Consider the following 23,881-nt stretch of genomic DNA (forward strand, 5'->3'; position numbering starts at 1 on the left):
TTCTGGTGGTTTGAAAAAAAAAGTCCTCTATCAGGAAGTAAGGTGAAGACTATGGAAGAAGAATAAAGATTAAGTTCACTCAGTATAATGCTTGGCTAGCATTCACAAAGCCCTATGTTGAATTTGCAGCACTAAAACAAACAAACAAAGAAAGAAAACACAGGCATGGTGGCACATACCAGTAATTCCATCATTAAGGAGGTATAGAAGTTCAAGGTCATCTTTAGCTGAAGAATTAAAGGCCAGCCTGGGTTACAATAAGACCCTGTCCCAAAAAGAGTAAGAATAAAATAGACTAGAGAAGAAAGTGCCAAATCTGTAGTAAATATTTTAAGAAACAGTGAAACCAAAATAAATTGAAAAAAATAATCCAAACCTTTCAAAGCAAACTTATAGATGGCTTCACATGCTTTAGCCAAAATTTCTTCTTCTGGAGAATTGAGCATTAACACTACAGTTGCAGCCTTTTTGCTTTCAATTATTAGTGGATCAAACTAAAATGATAAAGGAAAGACAATCAGGTTCATATATTATCTTTAAAGTCATATAAAATGAATAGTTAAAAACAGTGAATGGTGTCTTAAAATAAGAGACCACAGTATTTCAAAAGGATGTGGTCATTTTTTAATAGGTGCTCTTATGTGTTTTAAGGGAATGATAGAGAAACAATCATCCTCACTGAAGGCCTTAGAGTCCCTAGAGTAGAGTGGAAAAAAAAAAACACCTTTTAGTTAGACAGATATAAATTCTCATTTAGCCAAATGGAATAAAACAAGTTACTCAAATTTCTAGGATGTCAGGTTCTTTTTCTATGTTACAGTGATAAGAACACCTAACTGCAATGACCAGGAGAAGATTAGAGAACTTGTATATGAAGCACTAAGCATCATGGCCACTAAAATAATACATATTACTATTATTCTTAGTCAACACTTAAGAATCCTTGAGGGCTAGAGAGATGGCTTAGTGGTTAAGCGCTGGCCTGTGAAGCCTAAGGACCCTGGTTCGAGGCTCGGTTCCCCAGGTCCCACGTTAGCCAGATGCACAAGGGGGCGCACGCATCTGGAGTTCGTTTGCAGAGGCTGGAAGCCCTGGCGTGCCCATTCTCTCTCTCTCCCTCTATCTGTCTTTCTCTCTGTGTCTGTTGCTCTCAAATAAATAAATAAAAATTAAAAAAAAAAAAGAATCCTTGAGCACTGATATATATTTGATGCCCTGGGAGTCTCAACCACTGCTAATAGCAAGGCAACAGAACAGATGTAAACATGAGTAAGTTCAGGAACAAGGGAAATATAGTATAGCATAAAAAATGTACAGAACCTTGGAAATCTGTGTCATACTATGATTATGAGCAATTTTTGTGTAGCTGAAATGAGCACTAATGAACTCATTACCCCTTGAGCTTTCTGTGGTTAAGAGACAAACAAGTTATTATACTAATTTCTGCCATCTCCAATATCTAGTTTAAGAGGGAGTTCTGCTTATGATAAAGGGAAAAGTTTTGGATTTCAAATATTAGGGGTGCGTGTGTGTGTGTGTGTGTGTGTGTGTGTGTGTGTGTGTGTGTTTTGGCTTTTCCTATTAACATCTTACTGTGTTTGGAAATATAAGGAAACATTACTGTTTGAGACTAGAATAATGAAGAAGGAAATGATGCCAGTAAGTAATGACCTGAAAGGACACGCCCAGAAAAAATATGCTCTGTGAAGGAAAAAGATCTGTGTGTATTTAATAGACCACAGACAGATAACAAAAGTATCAAATTATGAAATGAAAGTTACTGGGAAAAATACCTCAATTTAGAAAAACTAAAATACAGAAGAAATACAACATGAAAATACTGTAATAAAAACTCCAACATCTGGGATGAAGAGATGACTTAGCAAGGCACTTTCCTGCAAAGCCTAAGGACCTAGGTTTGATTCCCCAGTACCCATATAAGGCAGATGCACATGGTGGCACATGCATCTGGAGTTCATTTACAATGGCTAGAAGCCCTGAGCACACCCAATCTCTCTCTCTCTAATAAGAAAATAAAAAAGTAAAATACTTTAAAAGTCCAACATCTAAAATGATAAGGTTAAAATCAAACGTCAGTAATCAAAATAAGTATCAAAAAGGTAAATAAAACTCAACTAAAACTGTCCTTGGATTTACAAACAAAATATACTGGTTTGTGTATTATTAGATATTTCCTCTACTTGATCTTTGAGTACATGCAGTATGCATGTGGTAGATACATGCATATGTGTGTGGATTCATGGGCACATGTGTGTGCATGTGGAGGATAGAAGTCAACATCAGACGTCTTCCTAAGATTTTCTTCACTTTATTTATTGAAGGAAGGGAGGAGAGAAAGAGGGAGACAGAAAGAAGGAGAGAGAGAATGGGCATGTGGGGGTTTCCTCCATGAACTCCAGACATATGCACTCCTTTGTGTGGCTTCATGGAGGTACTGGGGAAATGAACCTGTGTCCTCAGGCTTTGCAAACAAGTGCCTTTAACTGCTGATCCACTCTCCAGTCCTCCACTTTATTTTTTGAGATAGGGTCTCTCACTGAATATGGAGCTCACCAATTTGAGTAGAAGCACTGAGGGTCTTCCTGTCTCTGCCTCCCCAAGTGGGTTTACAGACTCATACTGTTGAACCTGGCTTTTATATGATTGCTGGGGATCAGACTCGAGTCCTCATACTTACATAGCAAGCACTTAATGGATTGACTCATCTCCCAGCCCTGATCATTGAGGGCAGTGATTCAGGTCTCTCTGAAGATTTCTAGCACATCTGAAGATTCACTCACTCTCCAGACTTTCTTATCACCTGTGAATGATGACCTTTATTCTGACTTTTAAAGTAATCAATTAACTTTATTATTTGTTTTGGTTTTTGGAGGTAGGGTCACACTCTAGCCCAGGCTGACCTTGAATTCACGATGGAGTCTCAGGGTGGCCTCAAACTCACGATGATCCTCCTACTTCTGCCTCCCAAGTGCTGGGATTAAAGGCGTGCGCCACCATGCCTGGTTTCAATTAACTTTCTTTAAGTACACATGAAAGTATTCAACCTTCTTCATTCAGTGATGGAGTCTCAGACAACTTATCTCTCAGACAAACCTGTCTTTGAGCTGCCTCAAAGGGTTGGAAACTCTAGGTGGAGAATCCCACAGCACAGAGGGGTGCTTGTCTTCTATTTTCAAGATTAGAGGTGGAAGTTCAAATAGTAATAGCTAACTAAGAAATGTAAAACCAATGGAAGGTATATCTATCTATTGTCAATGTTGTAGTCAAGAGGCAGATAACTAACCAGGGAGCTTAAAGAGAATACACATGGCAATTGCTTCAAAAAGTTATTCATCAAAGGAGTTTATGTTATCTAGAGAGAAGACAAGGAAGAATTATAAAAGATTCTGTCTGAACTGCAGCAGTGATGGTAGGGAAACTATGGCCAATGTCTCAACTTTTTCAAAAAGGAACAGTGCAGCAAAGAATTATGAAGATAGCATATATAAAGTCAAAGAAACGTGCCTATTACTGGATATTAGCTACATGCCAGCAGGGCAGGTATGGAGTAGTTCAACTCTGAAACCCAACAATCCAGCTCAGTGATTGACATTTTGGTTTATATAACTAAGTCATAACTAATGGCTATATATTTTATTCCAGTTTGAGGCAATCATGAAGAGAGCCACAATGAATATTCTTATACATGTCTTTCTGTGAATGTATTATTGACTTCTCTTGGGTATACACCATGGAATGCAATTAGCAAATGTAAAAACTTTCAAAGTAGTTTTATCAACTCACATTCCTATCAGTTATGGAGAGTTCCAATAGCTGTGCATTATGGCCAACACTTGATACGATCCATCTTTTTAACTTGTCTTTCCACAACTATCCAAGTATATTTTAAGTCCAGCTACTTTTCATACCCACTGAAGTTAGAGCAATGCCTTGTTATTACCGACTACCTTTACATCCCAGACAGAAGCAGAGGGCTTCTCTTTTTTTTTTTTCCTTTTTGTGATTTTTAAAAAATTTTTATTAACATTTTCCATGATTATAAAAAAAATCCCATGGTAATATCCTCCATCTCCCCCCCACACACTTTCCCCTTTGAAATTCCATTCTCAATCATATTACCTCCCCATCTCAATCATTGTACTTACATATATACAATACCAACATATTAAGTACCCTCCTCCCTTCATTTCTCTTCGCTTTATATCCCCTTTTTAACTTACAGGCCTCTGCTAGTAAGCATTTTCCTTCTCACACAGAAGCCCAGTCATCTCTAGCTAGGATACAAATATGAGGGAGAACATGTGGTGTATGGCTTTCTGGGCCTGAGTTACCTCACTTAGTATCATCTTTTCCAGATCCATCCATTTTTCTGCAAATTTCATAACTTCATTTTTCTTTCCCACTGAGTAGAAATCCATTGTATAGATAGGCTTCCGGTCAAGATGGCGACCGCCTAGCTGCACTACAAACAACGAGGGAAATAAGGCAAGTATTCAAGGGAAATTAGGAACTTTCTGAAGAGGGAGGGCACAGATTGGGATAAAAGAGGGAAGCACACACCCCCGCGACCCACGCCCCGCCACCCCGCCCGCCGCGAATAACTGCATCGGGCGCGAACCCGCGCCCAGCGGCCTGGCGCCCCGTGCACACCAAGCCCCACGCGCCCCAGCAGCCCAGCGCACCCCACAACCACCGTGCCCCACACCCGCCGCACCCCCGCACCCCCCAGCACGCCCCTCCCCCCCAGCGCGCCCCACGCTCCCTATCCACACACGGCAGACGCGGCCCAAGCGAACCAAGGCTTCCCACGCCCCGGGCACCCAGGCCTGACCCGCGCCCCCGCGTGCCCAAGACCCCTGCGCCCCACCCCCACGTGCTTCGAGACCACCCCACGCCCACCCCACCCTCCCGCGCACCCCACCCCCCACGCGTTCCATGCTCTCTATCCACACACAGCAGGCACACCCCAAGCGCCCCGTGCCCCGGGCGCCCAGGCGTGCCCCGCACCCCCGCGCCCCCCGCGCGCCCTGAGACCCCCACGCCCCACCCCCACGCGCCTCGAGCCCCCCCTGCGCGCCCCGCCCCCGCCTCCCCTCCCAGCGCGCCCAACGCTCCCTACCCACACGCGACAGGGGCGCTCAAAGCGCCCCGCAGCATCCAGCGCCCGGGCGCCCAGGTGTGCCCCGATCCCCCCGCGTGCCCCAAGACTCCCCGCACCCCACCCCCGTGCTCCTCGAGCCCCCCCCCCATGCACCCCACCCCTGCCACGCGTCCAGACTGCCCCACAGCGTCCCGCAGCATCCAGCATTCCATCTTACCTCAGCGTGCTCCACGCCCCCTGCGCTACCGCGACCCCCTGGACCCCCTCGCCACCCTCCCCCACGCGATCCGCCCCCTCCCCCCTGCGAGTCCAGAGCACCCCACGGTATCCCACAGCGCCACACGCTCCTAGCTGCCCCCCCTCCCTTCACGCCCTGCTGTTCTCACATCACTTGCCACCGGTCAGTTTCTGCTGTGTCCTGATTCCGTACCCACATCATCTGCCTCTGCACTACAATTGCACGTGCAGTGGGCCCAGTCCCACAGCAAGAGCCACATAAGTCCACACTGAGTCACTAGCGCCAGCGCAGGTGCCATCCCCTACCTGTACATCGCCACCCATCCCCCACTCCCCTGAGGCGGAAGAGCACAGACTGTTTACAGACCCCAGTGTACCCAGCCAGAATCTAGGCACCTTCAAGTCTTGCTACCTCAGTCCCTTTTCAAGCTCAAAGGCAGGCAGCTTAGGTGCATTACTGGGTGAGAATTCAGGCAACTTTGGTGCCCCAGTCAGGCTATAGGTAGGCAGCTTTGGCAAGAGTGAGCAAAAACCCAGGCTGCTTACAACTGCCCCAGGCTGCCTTGGATTTGCATTAAGCTAGATCCCAGGTTGCTCCACCCACCTACCTGCCCATACACTGACATGGGTAGACCACAGCGCAAAAGAAATAACACGAAAAATAAAATGGAAGAAAATCCAGACAGATCACCCAGTCCAAAAGGATCACAACAAACCAAAACATAGAAGAGTGTTTAGGATCAGAACATCAAGTGGAAGCAATGAACAATGCAACCCTGACCAAACTACTGCTAGATCTGACAGGAAAGCTACAAAGGATAGATAATCGTATGGATGCTACCATCACTAAGCTAGAGCAATATGATAAGACACTGGAAGGAATTCAAAGAGAGCTAAGAGAGTTGAGGGAGAATGAAAAAAAAGAGGACCTTAAAAATCAGCTGGCCACACTAAATGAAAACATAAAGAAATGCAAGGATGATTTCCAAGAATCATCAAGAAACTCAGAAAATGAGACAAAAAGGGAGCTGGACAAAGTGATGGAAGTGATACATAGGAAAGTAGTAGAAAATGCAAACTTAATTGAACAAGTCCAAAACTCACTAGAGGCTCTCAAGAATAGAGTCAGCGAAGTGGAAGATAGAAATTCTGATCTGGAAGACAGGATGGAAGAAACAGTTCGAGAGTCCAAAAATTTCAGTAAGTTCAAAAGTTCCTGTGAACAGAACATGAGAGAATTGTGGGATACACTTAAACGTCCTAATATCAGAATCATTGGAATACCAGAAGGAGAAGAATTTCAGACCAAAGGCATGGAGAACTTATTTAACACAATAATTGAAGAAAACTTCCCCCGTCTCTTAAAAGAAAGGCCCATCAAGATTCAAGAAGCAAACAGAACTCCTAACCGACTAGACCAAAGGAGAAACTCCCCAAGGCATATTATCATTAAGACTCTAAACACTGACACCAAGGAAAAAATCCTAAAAGCAGCTAGGGAAAAACAGCACACCACTTTCAAAGGAAACCCCATCAGAATTACTTCGGACTTCTCAATGGAAACCCTGAAAGCTAGAAGGGCCTGGAATGATACTCTCCAAACTCTAAGAAACTATGGCTTTCAACCTAAACAACTCTACCCAGCAAAAGTCTCCCTTATAATAGATGGTGAAAGGAAAACTTTCCATGATAAAACTCAGCTTTACAATTATATGAACACAAAACCAAACCTACAGAAATACTCCAGGAAATTCTCCACAGAGAAGAAACAAATAACCAAACACAAATGCCTAAAGAAGAAGATAACAGCAATCAAACCCAGAGTAGATACAAAAAAAAAAAAAAAAAAATTCCATGGAAATGCCAACACACACCTCTACCACCACAAAATGACAGGGATCAAATCAAATCTCACAGTCATCACCCTAAACATTAATGGCCTTAATTCACCCATCAAGAAACACAGGCTAACAGGGTGGATCAAAAAATTAGACCCCTCAATCTGCTGCCTTCAAGAAACCCACCTTACCACTAAAGATAGAAACCTCCTCAGGGTGAAACAGTGGAAAACAATATTCCAAGCAAATGGGAATAAGAAACAAGCAGGTGTAGCTATATTAATATCAGATAAAGTTGACTTCAAACCAAAAACAATCAAAAAAGACAAAGAAGGCTACTTCCTACTTGTAAAGGAAACAACCCATCAAGAGGATATTACAATCATAAATCTGTATGCACCAAACACAGGGGCACCGCAGTTCATAAAACAAAACCTACTTGACAATAAAACAGAAATAACCACCAACACCATCATAGCTGGGGACTTTAACACACCATTATCAGTAATAGACAGATCATCCAAACAGAAGCTCAACAGGGAAGTAAGAGAGCTCAACAAAACCGTAGAGCACTTAGACCTAACAGACATCTACAGAACTTTCCACCCCAAATCCACAGACTACACATTCTTCTCAGCAGCCCATGGAACATTCTCTAAAATAGACCATATACTGGGTCACAAAGATAGCCTCCACATATTTAGGAAAATCGACATAATTCCCTGCATGATATCAGATCATAAGGCTATATTCCTAGAAATCAACAACAAAAAAACCAACAAGAGCCCCAACGGCAACTGGAAACTGAATAGCACACTCTTAAACAATAAATGGATAGTAGATGAAATAAAAAATGAAATTGCAAAATTCCTGGAATTGAATGACAATGAGAACACATCATACCAAAACTTGTGGGACACAATGAAGGCAGTCCTCAGGGGAAAATTCATAGCACTCAATGCCTTCATAAAAAAGACAGAAAAATCCCAAATCAATAGCTTAACCATCCACCTAAAGGCATTGGAAAAACAAGAAAAATCCAACCCAAAGAGCTCCAGAAGGAAGGAAATAATTAAAATCAGAGCAGAAATTAATGAATTGGAAACCAAGGAAACAATTAAGGCAATTGACAAAACAAAGAGCTGGTTCTTTGAAAAAATAAACGAGATTGACAAACCTCTCGCCAATTTGATCAAGCAAAAAAAGGAGAGTCTCCAAATTAACAAAATTCAAAATGAAAAAGGAGAGATTACAACAGACATCAGTGAAATCGGCAGAATCATCAGGACTTATTTCAAAAACCTCTACTCCACAAAACTGGAAAATGTGGAGGAGATGGATAAATTCCTGGATGCATATCATCTACCAAAGCTAAACTCAGAGCAGATCAACCACCTCAATGAACCCATCACGCTCATGGAGATTGAAAAAGTAATAAAAAACCTCCCAAAAAAGAAGAGTCCAGGACCAGATGGTTTCCCAGCCGAATTTTATCAAACCTTCATGGAAGAACTCAAACCAACCTTCCTAAAACTGTGCCACACAATTGAAGAACAGGGAAAACTACCCAACTCCTTCTATGAAGCTAGTATCACCCTAATCCCAAAACCAGGCAGAGACGCCACAAGAAAAGAAAACTATCGGCCTATTTCCCTAATGAACATAGACGCAAAGATCCTCAACAAAATTCTCGCAAACCGAATCCAACAACACATCAAAAGCATTATCCACCTTGACCAAGTGGGATTTATCCCAGGAACACAAGGGTGGTTCAACATACGAAAATCTGTCAATGTAATAAACCACATAAACAAGCTTAAACATAAAAATCACATGATCATTTTGATAGATGCAGAGAAGGCCTTTGACAAGATACAACATCACTTCATGATCAAAACATTGGAGAGAATCGGCATGGCCGGTTCACATCTTAATATAATAAAGGCAATATACAAAGCTCCAAAGGCCCAAATAATTCTTAATGGAGAGAGACTGGAGGAATTCCCATTGAGATCAGGAACAAGACAGGGATGTCCTCTGTCACCTCTGCTTTTCAATATAGTTCTGGAAGTCCTAGCCCAAGCAATAAGGCAGGAGAAGGAAATAAAAGGGATACAATTTGGAAAGGAAGAAGTTAAGTTAGCTCTATTCGCTGATGACATGATTGTATATGTAAGAGACCCGAGAGACTCCATCCCAAAACTCCTGAAGGTGATTAACTTCTATAGCAAAGTAGCAGGATACAAAATCAACACACAAAAATCGAAAGCATTTCTGTATGCAAATGACAAAGACACAGAAAAAGAAATAAAGGACATAGTCCCATTTTCAATAGCAAAAAATAAAATAAAATACCTTGGAATAACGTTAACCAAGGAAGTAAAAGATCTATACAACGAAAATATAAAAACTCTCAAAAAAGAAATTGAGGAGGACTTGAAACGATGGAAAGACCTCCCATGCTCCTGGATAGGCAGAATTAACATTGTGAAGATGACAATCCTACCAAAGGCAATATATAGGTTTAATGCAATTCCAATTAAAATCCCTACAATGTTCTTCACAGACATAGAAAAAATGATCTCAAATTTCATATGGAAAGGCAGAAGGCCTCACATATCCAAACATATCCAAAGCAAAAGAAATACCTCTGGTGGCATCACCATACCCGATATAAAGTTATACTACAAAGCCATAGTAATAAAAACAGCATGGTACTGGCATAAAAACAGGAGTATAGACCAATGGAATAGACTTGAGGACCCGGATTTTGGGCCAAGCAACTATAGCTACTTGATATTTGACAAAGGCCCAAACAATACAGACTGGAAAAAAGATAGCATCTTCAACAAATGGTGCTGGACAAACTGGATAACCACATGCAGGAAACTAAAACTTGATCCACACATTTCACCATGCACTACACTCAAATCCAAATGGATCAAAGACCTCAACATAAGACCAGAAACTAGAAAACTATTGGAAGAAAATTTAGGAAGTACTTTCCATGATATACGAATGGAAAAAGACTTCCTGAATAAAACCCCAGTGGCTCAAGTTCTTAAACAGTCACTCAACCATTGGGATCATATGAAGCTGAAGAGTTTCTTTACAGATAAGCATATAATAAACAAAGCCAATAGAATACCCACAGAGTGGGAGAAAATATTTGCAGGTTATCCAACTGATAGAGGCCTTATCTCTAGAATTTACAAAGAACTCAAAAGTCTTAACAATAAGAAGACAAATACCCCACTCACAAAATGGGGCACAGAGTTAAACAGGCAATTCACAGAGGAAGAGATACAAATGGCAAACACACACCTAAGAAAATGTTCATCATCCCTAATCATCAGAGAAATGCAAATTAAAACAACTATGAGATTCCACCTTACCCCAATAAGGATAGCCAACATCAAAAGGTCAAATGAAAATAAATGCTGGCGAGGATGTGGAGAAGCAGGGACACTCATTCACTGTTGGTGGGAATGCAGGATGGTACAACCACTTTGGAAAGCAATATGGAGACTCCTGAAAAAGCTGACTATAGAAATACCACAGACCCAGTTATACCATTACTGGGCATGTACCCTAAAACCTTCAAAACAAAAGCCAGAGAGATTTGCTCAACCATGTTTTTAGCAGCTCAATTCGTAATAGCTAAAAGCTGGAATCAACCCAGATGTTCATCATTAGAAGAATGGAAAACAAAGATGTGGTATATCTACACAATGGAATTCTATACAGCAGTAAGAAAAAACGACATAAAGAAATTTGAGGAAAAATGGTTGAACCTGGAACAGATCATTCTCAGCCAACTTACCCAATCACAGAAAAAAAATCAACACATAGTCTCACTCATCTGCAACACCTAACCTGAATTTGCCCAAGATGCCTTACATACCCAGCAAGTACCTCATGGACTAGACAATAAGATGGATGGGAGGGCGGGGAGGGAATCAAAGGGTGGAAAACAGTAATCCGGACCCAAATGGCAATGGTACCATAAAATTCTACTTCCTAAAAGACAGACCAAATGACTGAACCTTCACTAGTCCCTTACAGGAAACACCTGAACCACAAGACACTGGAGAGGGTAGGATCAAGACTGACCTAAATCTCCTACATCTTCCTTCCCTCCCTCTTCCCCTCTCCCCTCTATCTCGCTCCTCTCTAACTCTTGTATATTAGTTATCTTTTTCCTCAATTTCTTAGTGGACACTGACCTGTAACCCCCACTTCCAGCTTGGGCCTACAATCCACAATGAGCTTTTGATCAGAGAAACCTACAAGGTTTCCCAAAACAATGACAGACTTCTGTCAGAGTAATTGATGACCCACCAAAGGCCAGTGGTAAGACCCTATTGCTGAAGACTCCATACGCAGCTGACACGTAAAATGGAATGACATGGCTGGAAGCCAGGAGAGAGTCAGTCCCCAGACAGTCAGCATGTCTAGTGCCAGAAGGCGCTACATAGGCGACTGGGGGAAGTGACCAAGATCTGTCCAAGCAACACATTGTTTAACCTAAGTAGCAACAATTAACCGGATGTGATACCCACACAAGTGCAATAGTGGTACACAGCCATGGTGAGGAATCAATTGCTCTTGATTTGGCTAACTGATCCACTCAGTGGTACTAGACCCTTAGCTGGAGCTGGGAAACAACTCAGAACCATACCCAAACACAAGCCCACTCTACAATATCAAGCTACCATCAATCACGGGGTATAAGAGGGCCTACACCTATCAAACTGTCTATCAAAAAAGTAAGTGTTATCTCAATTTTCTGGGTGCTAACTTACTCTCCGTTGGAGAATCTGCTTCTCTTTTCCAGATAGATGCAGATCCTAAGAAGAGAGCTGCCCCAACATACCTCAGAAGGGGCCCAACTGAAACTAAGGACAACTGGCAAAATAAGCAAGGGTGATGTTTTCCTGTGAACTGGATACCAGCACAAAGGGGAAGGAGATCAATGCAGAGAAAAATCAACTCCTACCAAATCAGAGAGCCAGAGCCTCAGAGGCCCCCAACACCTCAGCACTGAAGCAGACCAAAAATGAACCCAACATGGCTCAGGGAAATCTTGTGGAAGAGGGGCGGAAAGAATGTCAGAGTTACATGTTGGGTCATGATTTTCAGAGACATTTATCATACTAATAACTGGGGGCTAACTCCACAGTGCACGACCCATTTTCAATAACAAGGAGGGTTTAATGGGAGGGGGTAGATCACAGATGAGCCTAAATAATGGTACCAAGCTGCCTGTATTTACTGAAAAGAAAACTAATAAATTAAATTTAAAAAAAAAAAGAAATCCATTGTATAAATGTGCCATAACTTCATTATCCATTTAACAGTTGAGGGACATGTAGGCTAGTTCCATTTCCCAGCTATTATAAATTGAGCAGCAAGAAACATGGTTGAGCATGTACTTCTAACGAAATGAGATGATTCCCTCGGATATATGCCTAGGAGTGCTATAGCTGGGTCTCATGGTAGATAAATCTTTAGCTGTTTTAGGAACCTCCACACTGATTTCCACAATGGCTGGACCAGATTGCATTCCCACTAGCAGTGCAGAAGGGCTCCTCTTTTTCCACATCCCTGCCAACATTTATGATAATTTGTTTTCAAGATGGTGGCCAGTCTGACAGGAGTGAGATGGAATCTCAATGTAGTTTTAATCTGCATTTCCCTGATGACTAGTGATGTAGAACATTTTTTTAGATGCTTATATGCCATTCATATTTCTTCCTGTGAGAATGCTCTATTTAGCTCCATAGCCCATTTTTTGTTGGCTTGTTTGCTTCCTCATTATTTAACTTTTTGAGTTCTTTGTATATCCTAGATAATAATCCTCTATCAGATATATAGCTGGCGAAGATTTTTTCCCATTCTGTAGGTTGCCTCTTTGCTCTTTTCACTGTGTCCTTTGCAGTGCAAAATCTTTGTAATTTCATGAGGTCCCAGTGATTAATCTGTGGTTTTATTGCCTGAGCAATTGGGGTTGTATTCAGAAAGTCTTTGCCAAGACCAATGTGTTGAAGGGTTTCCCCTACTTTTTCCTCTAGCAGTTTCAGAGTTTCAGGTCTAATGTTAAGGCCTTTAATCCATTTGGACTTAATTACTGTGCATGGCGAGAGAGAAGAATCTATTTTCATCCTTCTGCAGATATATATTCATTTTTCCCAACACCATTTGCTGAAGAGGCTGTCTTTTCTCCAATGAGTATTTTTGGCATTTTTATCGAATATCAGGTGGCTATAGCTACCTGGACTTACATCTGGGTCCTCTATTCTGTCCCACTGATCTACATGTCTGTTTTTGTACCAGTACCACGCTGTTTTTGTTACTATGGCTCTGTAGTATAGGTTAAAATCAGGTATGGTGATGCCACCAGCCTTATTTTTGTTAGTATTATTCTAGATATTCGTGGTTTTTCCAAATTAATTTTTGGATTGTTTTTTTTTTCTAATTCCATGAAGAATGCCTTTGGAATTTTGATAGGGATTGCATTCAATGTGTAGATTGCTTTAGGTAAGATTGCCATTTTCACAATATTGATTCTTCCAATCCAGGAACAAGGGATGTTTCTCCACTTTCTAGTGTCTTCTGTAATTTCTCACTCGAGTGTTTTACAGTTCTCATTGTAGAGATTCTTTACTTCCTTGGTTAGGTTTATTCCAAGGTACTTTATTTTTTTTGAGGCAATTGTGAATGGGAGTGATTCTCTGATTCCACCCTCTGTGTGTTTCTTGTTAGCATATATGAAGGCTACTGATTTCTGTGTATTTATTTTGTATCCCACTACTTGACTGTAGGTTTTGATCAGCTCTAACAGTTTGCTAGTACAGTCTTTAGGGTCTTTTATGTATAGAATCATGTCATCTGCAAATAATGATAACTTGATCTCTTCCTTTCCAATTTGTATCCCTTTTATGTGTGTCTCTTGCCTTATTGCTGTGGCTAAGACTTCCAAAATTATATTAAATAAAAGTGGGGACAGTGGACACCCTTGTCTTGTTCCTGACTTTAATGGAAAAGCTTCCAGTTTTTCCCCATTTAGTAATATGTTGGCTGTAGGCTTGTCATAAATAGCCTTTATTATATTGAGATATGTTCCTTCTATTCCCAGTCTCTAGGACTTTTATCATGAAGGGATGTTGTATTTTGTCAAATGCTTTCTCTGCATCTAATGAGATGATTATGTGATTTTTGTCCTTCAACCTGTTTATATAATGTGTTACATTTATAGATTTGCATAGATGGAACCATCCCTGCATCTCTGGCATAAAGACTATTTGGTCAGGGTGAATTATCTTCTTGATATATTCTTGTATTCTGTTTGCCAATATTTTCTTGAGAATTTTTGCATCTATGTTCATGAGGTAGATTTGTCTGTAATTTTCTTTTTTTGTTCTATCTTTGCGTGGTTTTGGTATCAGGGTGATGCTGGCCTCATAGAAGGAGTTTCGTAGAATTCCTTAGTTTTTGATTTCCTGGAAAAGCTTAAGAAGCAATGGTGTTAGCTTGTCCTTGAAGGACTGGTAAAATTCAGGAGTGAATCCATCTGGGCCTGGGCTTTTTTTAGTTAGGAGATTATTTATAACTGTTCTGATCTCCATGTTTGTTATAGGCCTATTTAGGAGATATATTTCATTTTGATTTAATTTAGGTAGGTTGTATAAATCAAGGAAATCATCCATTTATTTCAGATTTTCATACTTTGTGGAGTACATGCTTTTATAGTATGTCCCTATGATTTTTTGTATTTCCCTGGAATCTTTTGTGATGTTATCTTTTTCATCGCTAATTTTATTAATTTGTGTCTCTTCTGTTTCTTTTGGTCAGATTTGCTAAGGATTTATCAATCTTATTTATCCTTTCAAAGAACCAACTCTTGGTTTCTTTAATTCTTTGGATTTTTTTTTTGTTTCTATTTCATTAATTTCTGCCCTAATCTTTATTATTTCTTCCCGTCTACTGATTTTTGGTTTGCCTTGTACTTCTTTTTCCAAGGCTTTAAGGTGAAGCATTTGGTCGTTTACTTGCATCCTTTCTAATTTCTTAATATAGGCACTTAAGGCTATAAATTTATTTCTTAGGACTGCCTTCATCGTGTCCCAGAGATTTTGGAATGTTGTATTCTCATGATCGTTTGACTCTATAAATATTTTGATTTCCTTGTTGATTTCTTCATTGACCCATTCATCATTTAGTAGTGTGTTATTTAAATTCCATGATTGTGTATATGCTCTATAGCCTTTCTTGCTATTGTCATTTGATTCCATTGTGGTCAGATAGAATGCAAGGAATTATTTCAATATTCCTGCATTTGTTAAGATTTGCTTTTTGTCCTAATATATGGTCTATTTTAGGCAATGTCCCATGTGCTGCTGAAAAGAATGTATATTCTGCAGCATTTGGATGAAATGTCCTGTATATATCTGTTAGGTCCATTCCTTCTATGACCTCATTTAGTCCAGATGCATCTCTCTTTATTTTTTCTCGGGATGACCTGTCAATTGATGACAGTGGGGTGTTAGAGTCACCCACTACCACTGTGTTTGGTGTTATCTGTGACCTTAGTTCTAATAGTGTTTGTTTGATGAATTTGGGGCCCCCCATGTTTGGTGCATATATGTTCAGGATTGTAATGTCCTCCTGTTGGAGTGTGCCCTTAATCAATATAAAGTGACGTTTCTTATCTTTCTTGACCAAAGTTGGACTGAAGTCTACCTAGTCAGATATTAGGATAGCAATCCTTGCTTGTTTTCTAGGCCCATTTGCTTGAAACACCATTTTCCAACCTTACACCCTAAGATAATGTCTATCCTATGTAGAAAGGTGAGTTTCTTGGAGACAACAAATTGTAGGATCCTGCTTTTTAACTCAGTCTGAAAACCTATGTCTTTTGGTTGGGGCATTGAGGTCATTGTTATTAAGAGATATTATTGAAAGGTGTGTATTTATGTTTGCCATTTTTGTTTTTTTGGTTACGGTTCTACTTTTGCTCTCTTGTATTAACTAGTATTTGAGTATTACTTGTTTTTTCCAGGTTCCTTACATGTGTGTTTTTCCTTTTCTTCAGCATGGAGGATCCTATCAAGTATTTTCTGTAGAGCTGGTTTTGTCTTCAAATACTCCTTTAACCTGTTTTTGTCATGGAATGTCCTTATTTCTCCGTGTATTTGAATGGACAGCTTTGCAGGATAAAGTAACCTTGGTTGACAGTTGTTACCTTTCAGAACTTGGAATACATCACTCCAAGCCCTTCTGGCTTTAAAAGTTTGTGTTGAATAATCTGCTGTAATCCTGATGGGCTTGCCTTTGTAGGTAACTTGATTTTTCTCTCTACCTGCTTTCAATATTTTGTTTTGTTTTGTGTGTTTGGTAGTTTGGATATAATATGACGAGCAGAGGTTCTTTCCAGGTTTAGTCTGGCTGGGGTTCTAAAAGCTTCCTGTATTTGTATTGGCACCTCTTTCCCAATTTGGGGGAAATTTTCTTCTGTGATTTTTGTTGAAGATGCCTACTATGCCTTTGGAGTGAAATTCTTCTCCTTCTACTATGCCCTCAATTCTTATATTTGATCATTTCATAGTGTCCCACTCATACTGTTCTATAAGTTTGTCTTTCTCTTTGTTGGACTGTATTAGATCTGCCACCTGGTCTTCTAGCTTAGATAATCTGTCCTCTCCTTCATCCATTCTACTGGTGAGATTTTCTACAGAGTTTTGTATTTCATTAACTGTGTTCTTCATTGCTCGTAATTCTGACTGATTTTTCTTTATTATTTCTATTTCCTTATTTATGTCTTGTACTGCCTGCTTTATTTCATTAAATTGGTGTCCTGCATCTTCTTTGATTTTCTCTTTGATTCCTTTGATTTCCTCTTTGAGTTCTTCTTTGATTCCTTTGATTTGTTCTTTGACTTCTTTGAACATGTTACAATCATTCTTTTGAAATCTTTCTCAGGCATTTCCTGTAAGCCATTCTCACTAGAGGTCATTCCTGATGCTTTAATACTTTTAGGTGGATTTATATTGTCTTTATTTTTAATGTTTCTTGTGTTATAATGTATATATTTTTGCATCTTGGATTAAGTTAATGCTTGGATTTTCTAGCTAGCTGTGTATTCTTAGCTGTATCAATTGATTTGATGTTATATATCTTAAGGGTAGGAGCTTAAGGTGTTAGGTGTGGCTCTTAAGACTCACAGAGTATCTACAAAGTGTTCCTAGGGTCGAGTTTCCCTGCTATGGGAGTATTCAAGTAGGCAGAGTAGAATAAAATACAGGTAGATTCTAAAATTTAACTGGACACTGTACACATTCAATCAAAAACAGCACCTAGTATTTATCAACAAAGAGGTTAAAATTTCTGGTCTGTTGAGGGATCCAAGTCAGCTTGTGATCAAGATAGAACCTTCCCTGGTACAATCCCAGTTACCTTGTTGTATGATTTTGGTCTCAGTCAAATTGCTGGCTGGGTCATTGGGCTGCTTTTCTGATTTCTGGAGGTGGGCAGTGGCTTTTCCTTTGGGGAAAAATGAGCCTGGCAATTGTGGCCCTGCAGATTGGCACCCCCGCTGCTGGAACTGGCACTGCTGCTTCCGAAGCTGCTGCTGCTGGATCTGTTGCCATTGCTGCTATAGCTGCCGCTGCTGGGTCTGTCACCTGTGTTGGGCCCACCACTGTTTCTGCCGCTGCTGCTGTTGCTTTAGCTACCACTGCTGGATCTGCTGCTGCTGCCACTACTGGATCTGCCACTGCTGGGGCCACTGCTGCTGGTTCCGGAGCTGCTGATGTTGCTGCTGGACTCTGCTCCTGCTTGGGTCCCACTGTTGGCTCAAGTTGCTTACTGCCACTCTCCATCCATATTTCTTGAGTTGCAGAGAGGGCCAGTGTGAGTGTAAACTCCCCTCACCTGGCTTTTCCTGTGGCTGGAGCCAAGCCAGACAGCTTTCTGGTGCACTGCCACCACCATGGTCGTTGGACCTGCCAGGGCTATTTGTACGGCCTGTGCAAGCTCTGGATCCCTTCTACTTTTCCACTGCCATTTTGATTTCCTATACACCTCACTTTTTAGTAAAAGTGTGTATTTTGCTGAGTTTTTTTGGTCTTTTCCCCCCTTGGCTGCTTTGGCATGGTACCTAAGCCACCATCTTAACCGGAAGTCTGCTTCTCTTTTCTTTGAATGCTTCTTTGTGACTCTTTTACTAATTCAGTAGCATCCTCCATTCACTGAATTCTCTCTTTCATTTTTGACACAGGTTCTCACTGTGTAGGTAGCCCATGTTGACTTTTTATCTCCATCCTCCTGTCTTAGCCTCCCCACTGCAGGACTGCTAGGATTTCCCCATAGTAGGACTATGCTATTGTTCTTGATATCTCATCAACTTTTATCTACTCCTGACTTCACAGAGGAGTTTCCCTTAAGCAGTGACAACATTCAGGTTCTGGTAGGCAACCAACCAATTGTAAAAGATGTTACCGCATTGAGTGGCTGTTCCCACTACCACTACTACTGATTTTCAATGGATTTATTTCATCTATATTCTCTCATTTTCTCACTTTTTCACTTCTTCTCTTGCCTAGCTCTTAAGATCTGTTATGTTAATTATACCTTTTGTGACCCTAAGACTTCTTGCTTTTCTGGGTTTTTTTTTCATCAAATTTGTCATTGAACACTAGTTATTTACTTTCTTTGTATCTGCATTCAGGCATCCTTGCCTCTGCTTAATAAGGTTAGGTGCCAGAAAAATTGCTATCACCATATCCTGATGATCCACAGTTCCCAATGTGCCCCAGTACAAGCCATGCTTTTATATTTCCCCTTTCAAAATTATCTCAAAGCCAGGTGTGGTGGCACATGCCTTTAATCCCAGCACTCAGGAGGCAGAGGTAGGAGAATTGCTGTGAGTTCAAGGCCACCTTGAGACTCCATAGTGAATTCCAGGTCAGCCTGGGAGAGAGTGATACTCTACCTCAAAAAAAAAAAATTATATCAAGCTTTATAATATCCATGAATATTTTACATTGCCATTTCCCTTTTCTTCCACCTCACCCAACAAACTTTATTTGTTAATTTTATTTTAATTTATTCATTCAAGAGAGAGAGAGAGAATGGGTATGCCAAGGCCTCAGCCATTGCAAACGATTTCTAGATGCATATGCCACCATGTTAATCTGACTTACATGGGTTCTAGGGAATCAAACCTGGATCCTTAGGCTTTACAGGCAAGCAACTTTACAATGAAGCAATCTCTCAAGCCCCAGCAAATGTTTTAAGAAAAAACTAAAGCCATCACCTGGAAACTGCAACAATTTCCAATTTATAAATTCATATTTATCTTCATTTGCAGTATTTCTTCTGTTATGATAGAGAAAATGTGTTTCCTAACTATCTAAGGTTAGTTCCTAATGTGCACTTTGGAATCTTAGCCCATTGACATTCACTCACTCATTTACTCATTAAACATTTGTTCAACCCTAAAACGGGCCAAATGCCCCAAGAGTCTCTGCACAGAACTTTTACATTCTCAATTACTTTATACTTTAATAATTCCTTTTTCTCATGAATAATCAACTTCTACAAATTGAGTTCTTTCCATTGTTTCCTTTGAATACACTTTACAAACGGTCAATTTAGATTCAATGCAATGCACCCATTTTAAGTGTTGCAGTTGAATTTTGAGAATTGCACATATATATATAACAAAACACACCTAATAATATGTGCAACTTTCCATTACTACCAAACATTTGGTGCACTAATATCCTGCCCATGTCTGGCCCCAGGCAACCATCAATTGGCTGCTTTCCATGATATGTACTTTTGTCTGTCTAAAATTAGGTACTAATGAAATTATTTATATATGGCTTTTCTTACTTGGCAGAATGTTTCTGAGATTCATCTATGTTTCTACATCTATGAATAGTTACTTTTTATTGTTACATTTATTTATTTATATACAATAAAAATATTGTGTTTCAATTTGGTATTTATATATATTTATTCATACTGTACTTTGTTCTTATTTGTCCCTGCTTGCTCCTTCCCCACTCTTGTTGGTCCCCTTTCTCCTGCCCTAACATTCCCACTTTCTGCTTTTATGTTACATGTAGTCTATTATCTTCTCTTGTTCCTCCTGCCCTTCCTTTTTGACCTCCTCTTCTCCTCTCATAGTCCTCTTTCAACTTTCATATCCTACATACATGTAAGTCAAGATTCTATATGTGAGAGAAACCATGAGATTTGTCAGAGTATAGCTTATTTCACTTAATGTACTCATCTCCAGTTCTATCCATTTTCCTGAAAATGTCATAATTTTATTCTTTATGGCTAAATATAATTGCATTCTGCATATTTACCAGATTTTGTCAATTCATCTGTTGATGGACCTCTGGGCTGGTTTCATTTTCTGGCAACTGTGACTAGTGGAACAATGAACATGGGTATTAAAATATTTTTGTGGTGAGTTGAATTAAGAGTCCACTGGGTTTATAGTTTGAATCCACTCAATTGTTGATAGCCAGCTGATAGCCAGCGGGTTACTGTTCCTACCTGAATTGTGATTTTTAAAAATATTTGTATTTATTTAAGAGAGAGTGAGAAATAAAAAGACAGGTAAAGAAGGAGAGAAAGAGAATGGATGTGTCAGGGCCTGTAAGCAATACAAAGAAACTCCAGATGCATGTGCCACCTGCATCTGGATTTATGTGGGTACTGGGGAATCAGACTCAGGTTCTTTGGCTTTGCAGGCAAGCACCTTAACCATGGACCCATCTCTCCATCTCTAAAAAGTGTTTTTTAAAAGATGGCTTTATGAGTTTTGCCTTTTTATTCAGTTTGGTAGTCTCTTACTTTAAAAATATTAGACCGGGCTGGAGAGCTGGCTTAGCGGTTAAGCGCTTGCCTGTGAAGCCTAAGGACCCCGGTTCAAGGCTCAGTTCCCCAGGTCCCATGTTATCCAGATGCACAAGGGGGCGCATGCATCTGGAGTTCGTTTGCGGAGGTTGGAAGCCCTGGCGCGCCCATTCTCTCTCTCTCCCTCTATCTGTCTTTCTCTCTGTGTCTGTCGCTCTCAAATAAATAAATAAAAAATTTAAAAAAATAAAAATATTAGACCATTTATATGGCCTATGGTTGAGTATTAATTGACCATCTTGCTGTTTACTTTTCTTCATTTGGTTCCTGTTTACTTTTTTCTGTTTTCTTTTGAATAATTGTAATGCATTAAGCTTTCTATTTTATCTCCTCTACTGGCTTACTGATTGTTTTTTGGTTGTGAGTCATATTTCACCTTTTTGCATCCATAATAATATTTGATTGGATACTTGCTTCACATTGTGAAAACTATATAATTGAGTGTACAGATTTTTCAATTGGTAATGAGGAGAAGGGATCTTAAATATTATTGAATTCTTTATTATTTCTATTTCCTTATTTATGTCTTGTATTGCCTTCTTTATTTTATGAAATTGGTGTCTTGCGTCTTCTTTGATTCCTTTGATTTCCTCTTTGACTTCCTCTTTGGCTCCTTTGATTTGTTCTCTGACTTCTTTGAACATATTTACAATCATTCTTTTGAAATCTTTCTCAGGCATTTCCTCTAACTCATTCTCACTGGAGGTCATTTCTGATGCATTAATACTTTTAGGTGGATTTACATCGTCTTGCTTTTTAGTGTTTCTTGTGTTATAATGTATATATTTTTGCATCTTGGATTAAATTAATGCTTGTATTTTCTAGCTAGCTGGGTATTCTTAGCTGTATCAATTGATTTGATGTTATATATTTTCAGGGTAGGAGCTTAAGGTGTTAGGTGTGGCTCTTAAGACTCTCAGAGTATTTACAAAGGTGTTCCTAGGGCTTGAGTTTCCCTGCTATGGGAGTATTCAAGTAGGCTGAGTGGAATAAAATACAGGTAGATTCTAAAATTTAACTAAGCACTTTACACATTCAATCAAAAACAGACCCAAGTATGTATGCAAGAGTAGTTATTACAACAACCAGATCCTCTATCAACAAAGAGGTTAAGATTTCTGGTCTGTTGAGGGATCCAAGTCAGCTTGTGACCAAGTGAGACCCTTCCCTGGTGCAATCCCAGTTTCCTTGGATGATTTTGGTCTCAGTCAAGTTGCTGCCTGGGTTGTTGGGCTGCTGTTCTGATTTCTGGAGCTGGGCACCGGTTTTTCCTGAAGGGCAAACTGAGCCTGGCAACTGTGGCCCTGCAGATCAGCACACCCACTGCTGGAATTGCTGTTGCTGTAGCTGCCACTGCTGGAGCCACCACTGCTGCTGAAGCTGCTGCTACTGGGTCCACCACTGCTGCTGCCACTGAAGTTGCTGCTGCTGGGTCTGCCGCTGCTGCCGCTACTGGGTCTGCTGCTGCTGGGTCTGCCGCTGCTGCCGCTACTGGATCTGCTGCTGTTGGAGCTGCTGATCTTGCTGCTGGTCTCTGCTCCTGCTTGGGTCCCACTGTCAGCTCAAGTTGGCGTGGCCAGGTCCCAGGACTGCTGCTCTGTTCACTGGAGCTGGGCACAGGCGGTGGGGGAGAGGAGGGAGCCGCAGCTGCTCTAGTTCTCTCGCTGTTCCACGTGTTCTTCTACCTCGTGGTCTGCTCCTCAGTTGCTCACTGCTGCTCTCCCTTCACGTTTTTGAGTTGCGGAGAGCACCGGTGTGAGTGGAAGCTCCCCACACCTGGCTTTTCCTGCAGCTAGAGCCGAGTCTGGCAGCTTTCTGGTGCGCCACCGTCGCGGTTAGCAGAGCTGCAGGGGCCGCTTTTGCTGGCCTGTGCAGGCTCTGGATGCTCTGGATCTCTTCTACTTCTCTGCTGCTGCTTGAATTTCCTATACACCTCACTTTTTAGTAAAAGTGTGTATTTTGCTGAGGTTTTTTGGTCTTTTTTCCCCCTAGGCTGCTTTGGTGTGGTACCTACTCCACCATCTTAACTGGAAGTCCTCAAGATTACTGAATTCTTTACTAGCAGACAGAATTACTAATGGATTGACTTGGTATACTTTAGGCCTGTTTTTAAGCTTTACTAGGTCAAATGTAAGACAACAGTAACAGGCCATCTTATCCAGTCAAAATTACTATTCAATATTTTAAAGTTAGTTTTATAAGCCTGTGACTAAATATTCTATGATTATACATGGCTATGGTTTGCATATTAAATATCCCCAATGACCTGTGTCTTGAGTGCTTGGTCCCTAGCTGGTGGCAGTTTGGGAGGTGGAACCTTGCTGGAGGAGGTGTGTTGCTGGGGACAGGCTTTGGGATGTTATATCCCAGATTTTCCTTGCTGTATCTTAATCTTGAATCTATCTTCCACCTGTTATGGCAAAATGTGATGTCTAGCCCTTTCTCTATTCTCCTTTCCCAGCCATGATGATACTTATGATACTTCCCCTTGAGATTTTAACCCAGAATAAACTCTTTCCTCCAATCAGCTATTTTTGGTGGGGTGTTTTGTCCAAACATTATAAAGATATGTGTGTTCTCTACAATTTTCAAAGGAATGTGGTACACAAAATCCATATTGAAACAAAAATGATAAAAAATATCATTTGATTTCTTATAGAGGTTTAGAACACATTCCAATATCCATATCTTTATCTTCATTAAGGAAAATGCAATGTAAGTTATAAGGAGTATAAAGGGAAGAGCAAGA

The 23,881-nt window shown here is 40.6% G+C and overlaps 1 protein-coding gene across 3 annotated transcripts in view; it reads right to left on the minus strand.

Moving 5' to 3' along the window:
- Armc3 (armadillo repeat containing 3) overlaps positions 1-23,881 on the minus strand; it is a 158,224-nt gene that overhangs the window by 123,879 nt on the left and 10,464 nt on the right. Inside the window, exon 3 of one of the 3 annotated variants that reach the window (XM_012951147.2) lies at positions 377-494. The exons of the other annotated variants lie outside the window; for them this stretch is intronic. Within the exon in view, the coding sequence (XP_012806601.2) occupies positions 377-494 (118 nt within the window). The remainder of the gene's footprint in view (positions 1-376; positions 495-23,881) is intronic. 3 annotated transcript variants of the gene reach the window in all.

The sequence above is a fragment of the Jaculus jaculus genome, chromosome 15 (genome assembly GCF_020740685.1).
Source record: "Jaculus jaculus isolate mJacJac1 chromosome 15, mJacJac1.mat.Y.cur, whole genome shotgun sequence".
Classification (NCBI taxonomy): Eukaryota; Metazoa; Chordata; class Mammalia; order Rodentia; family Dipodidae; genus Jaculus; species Jaculus jaculus.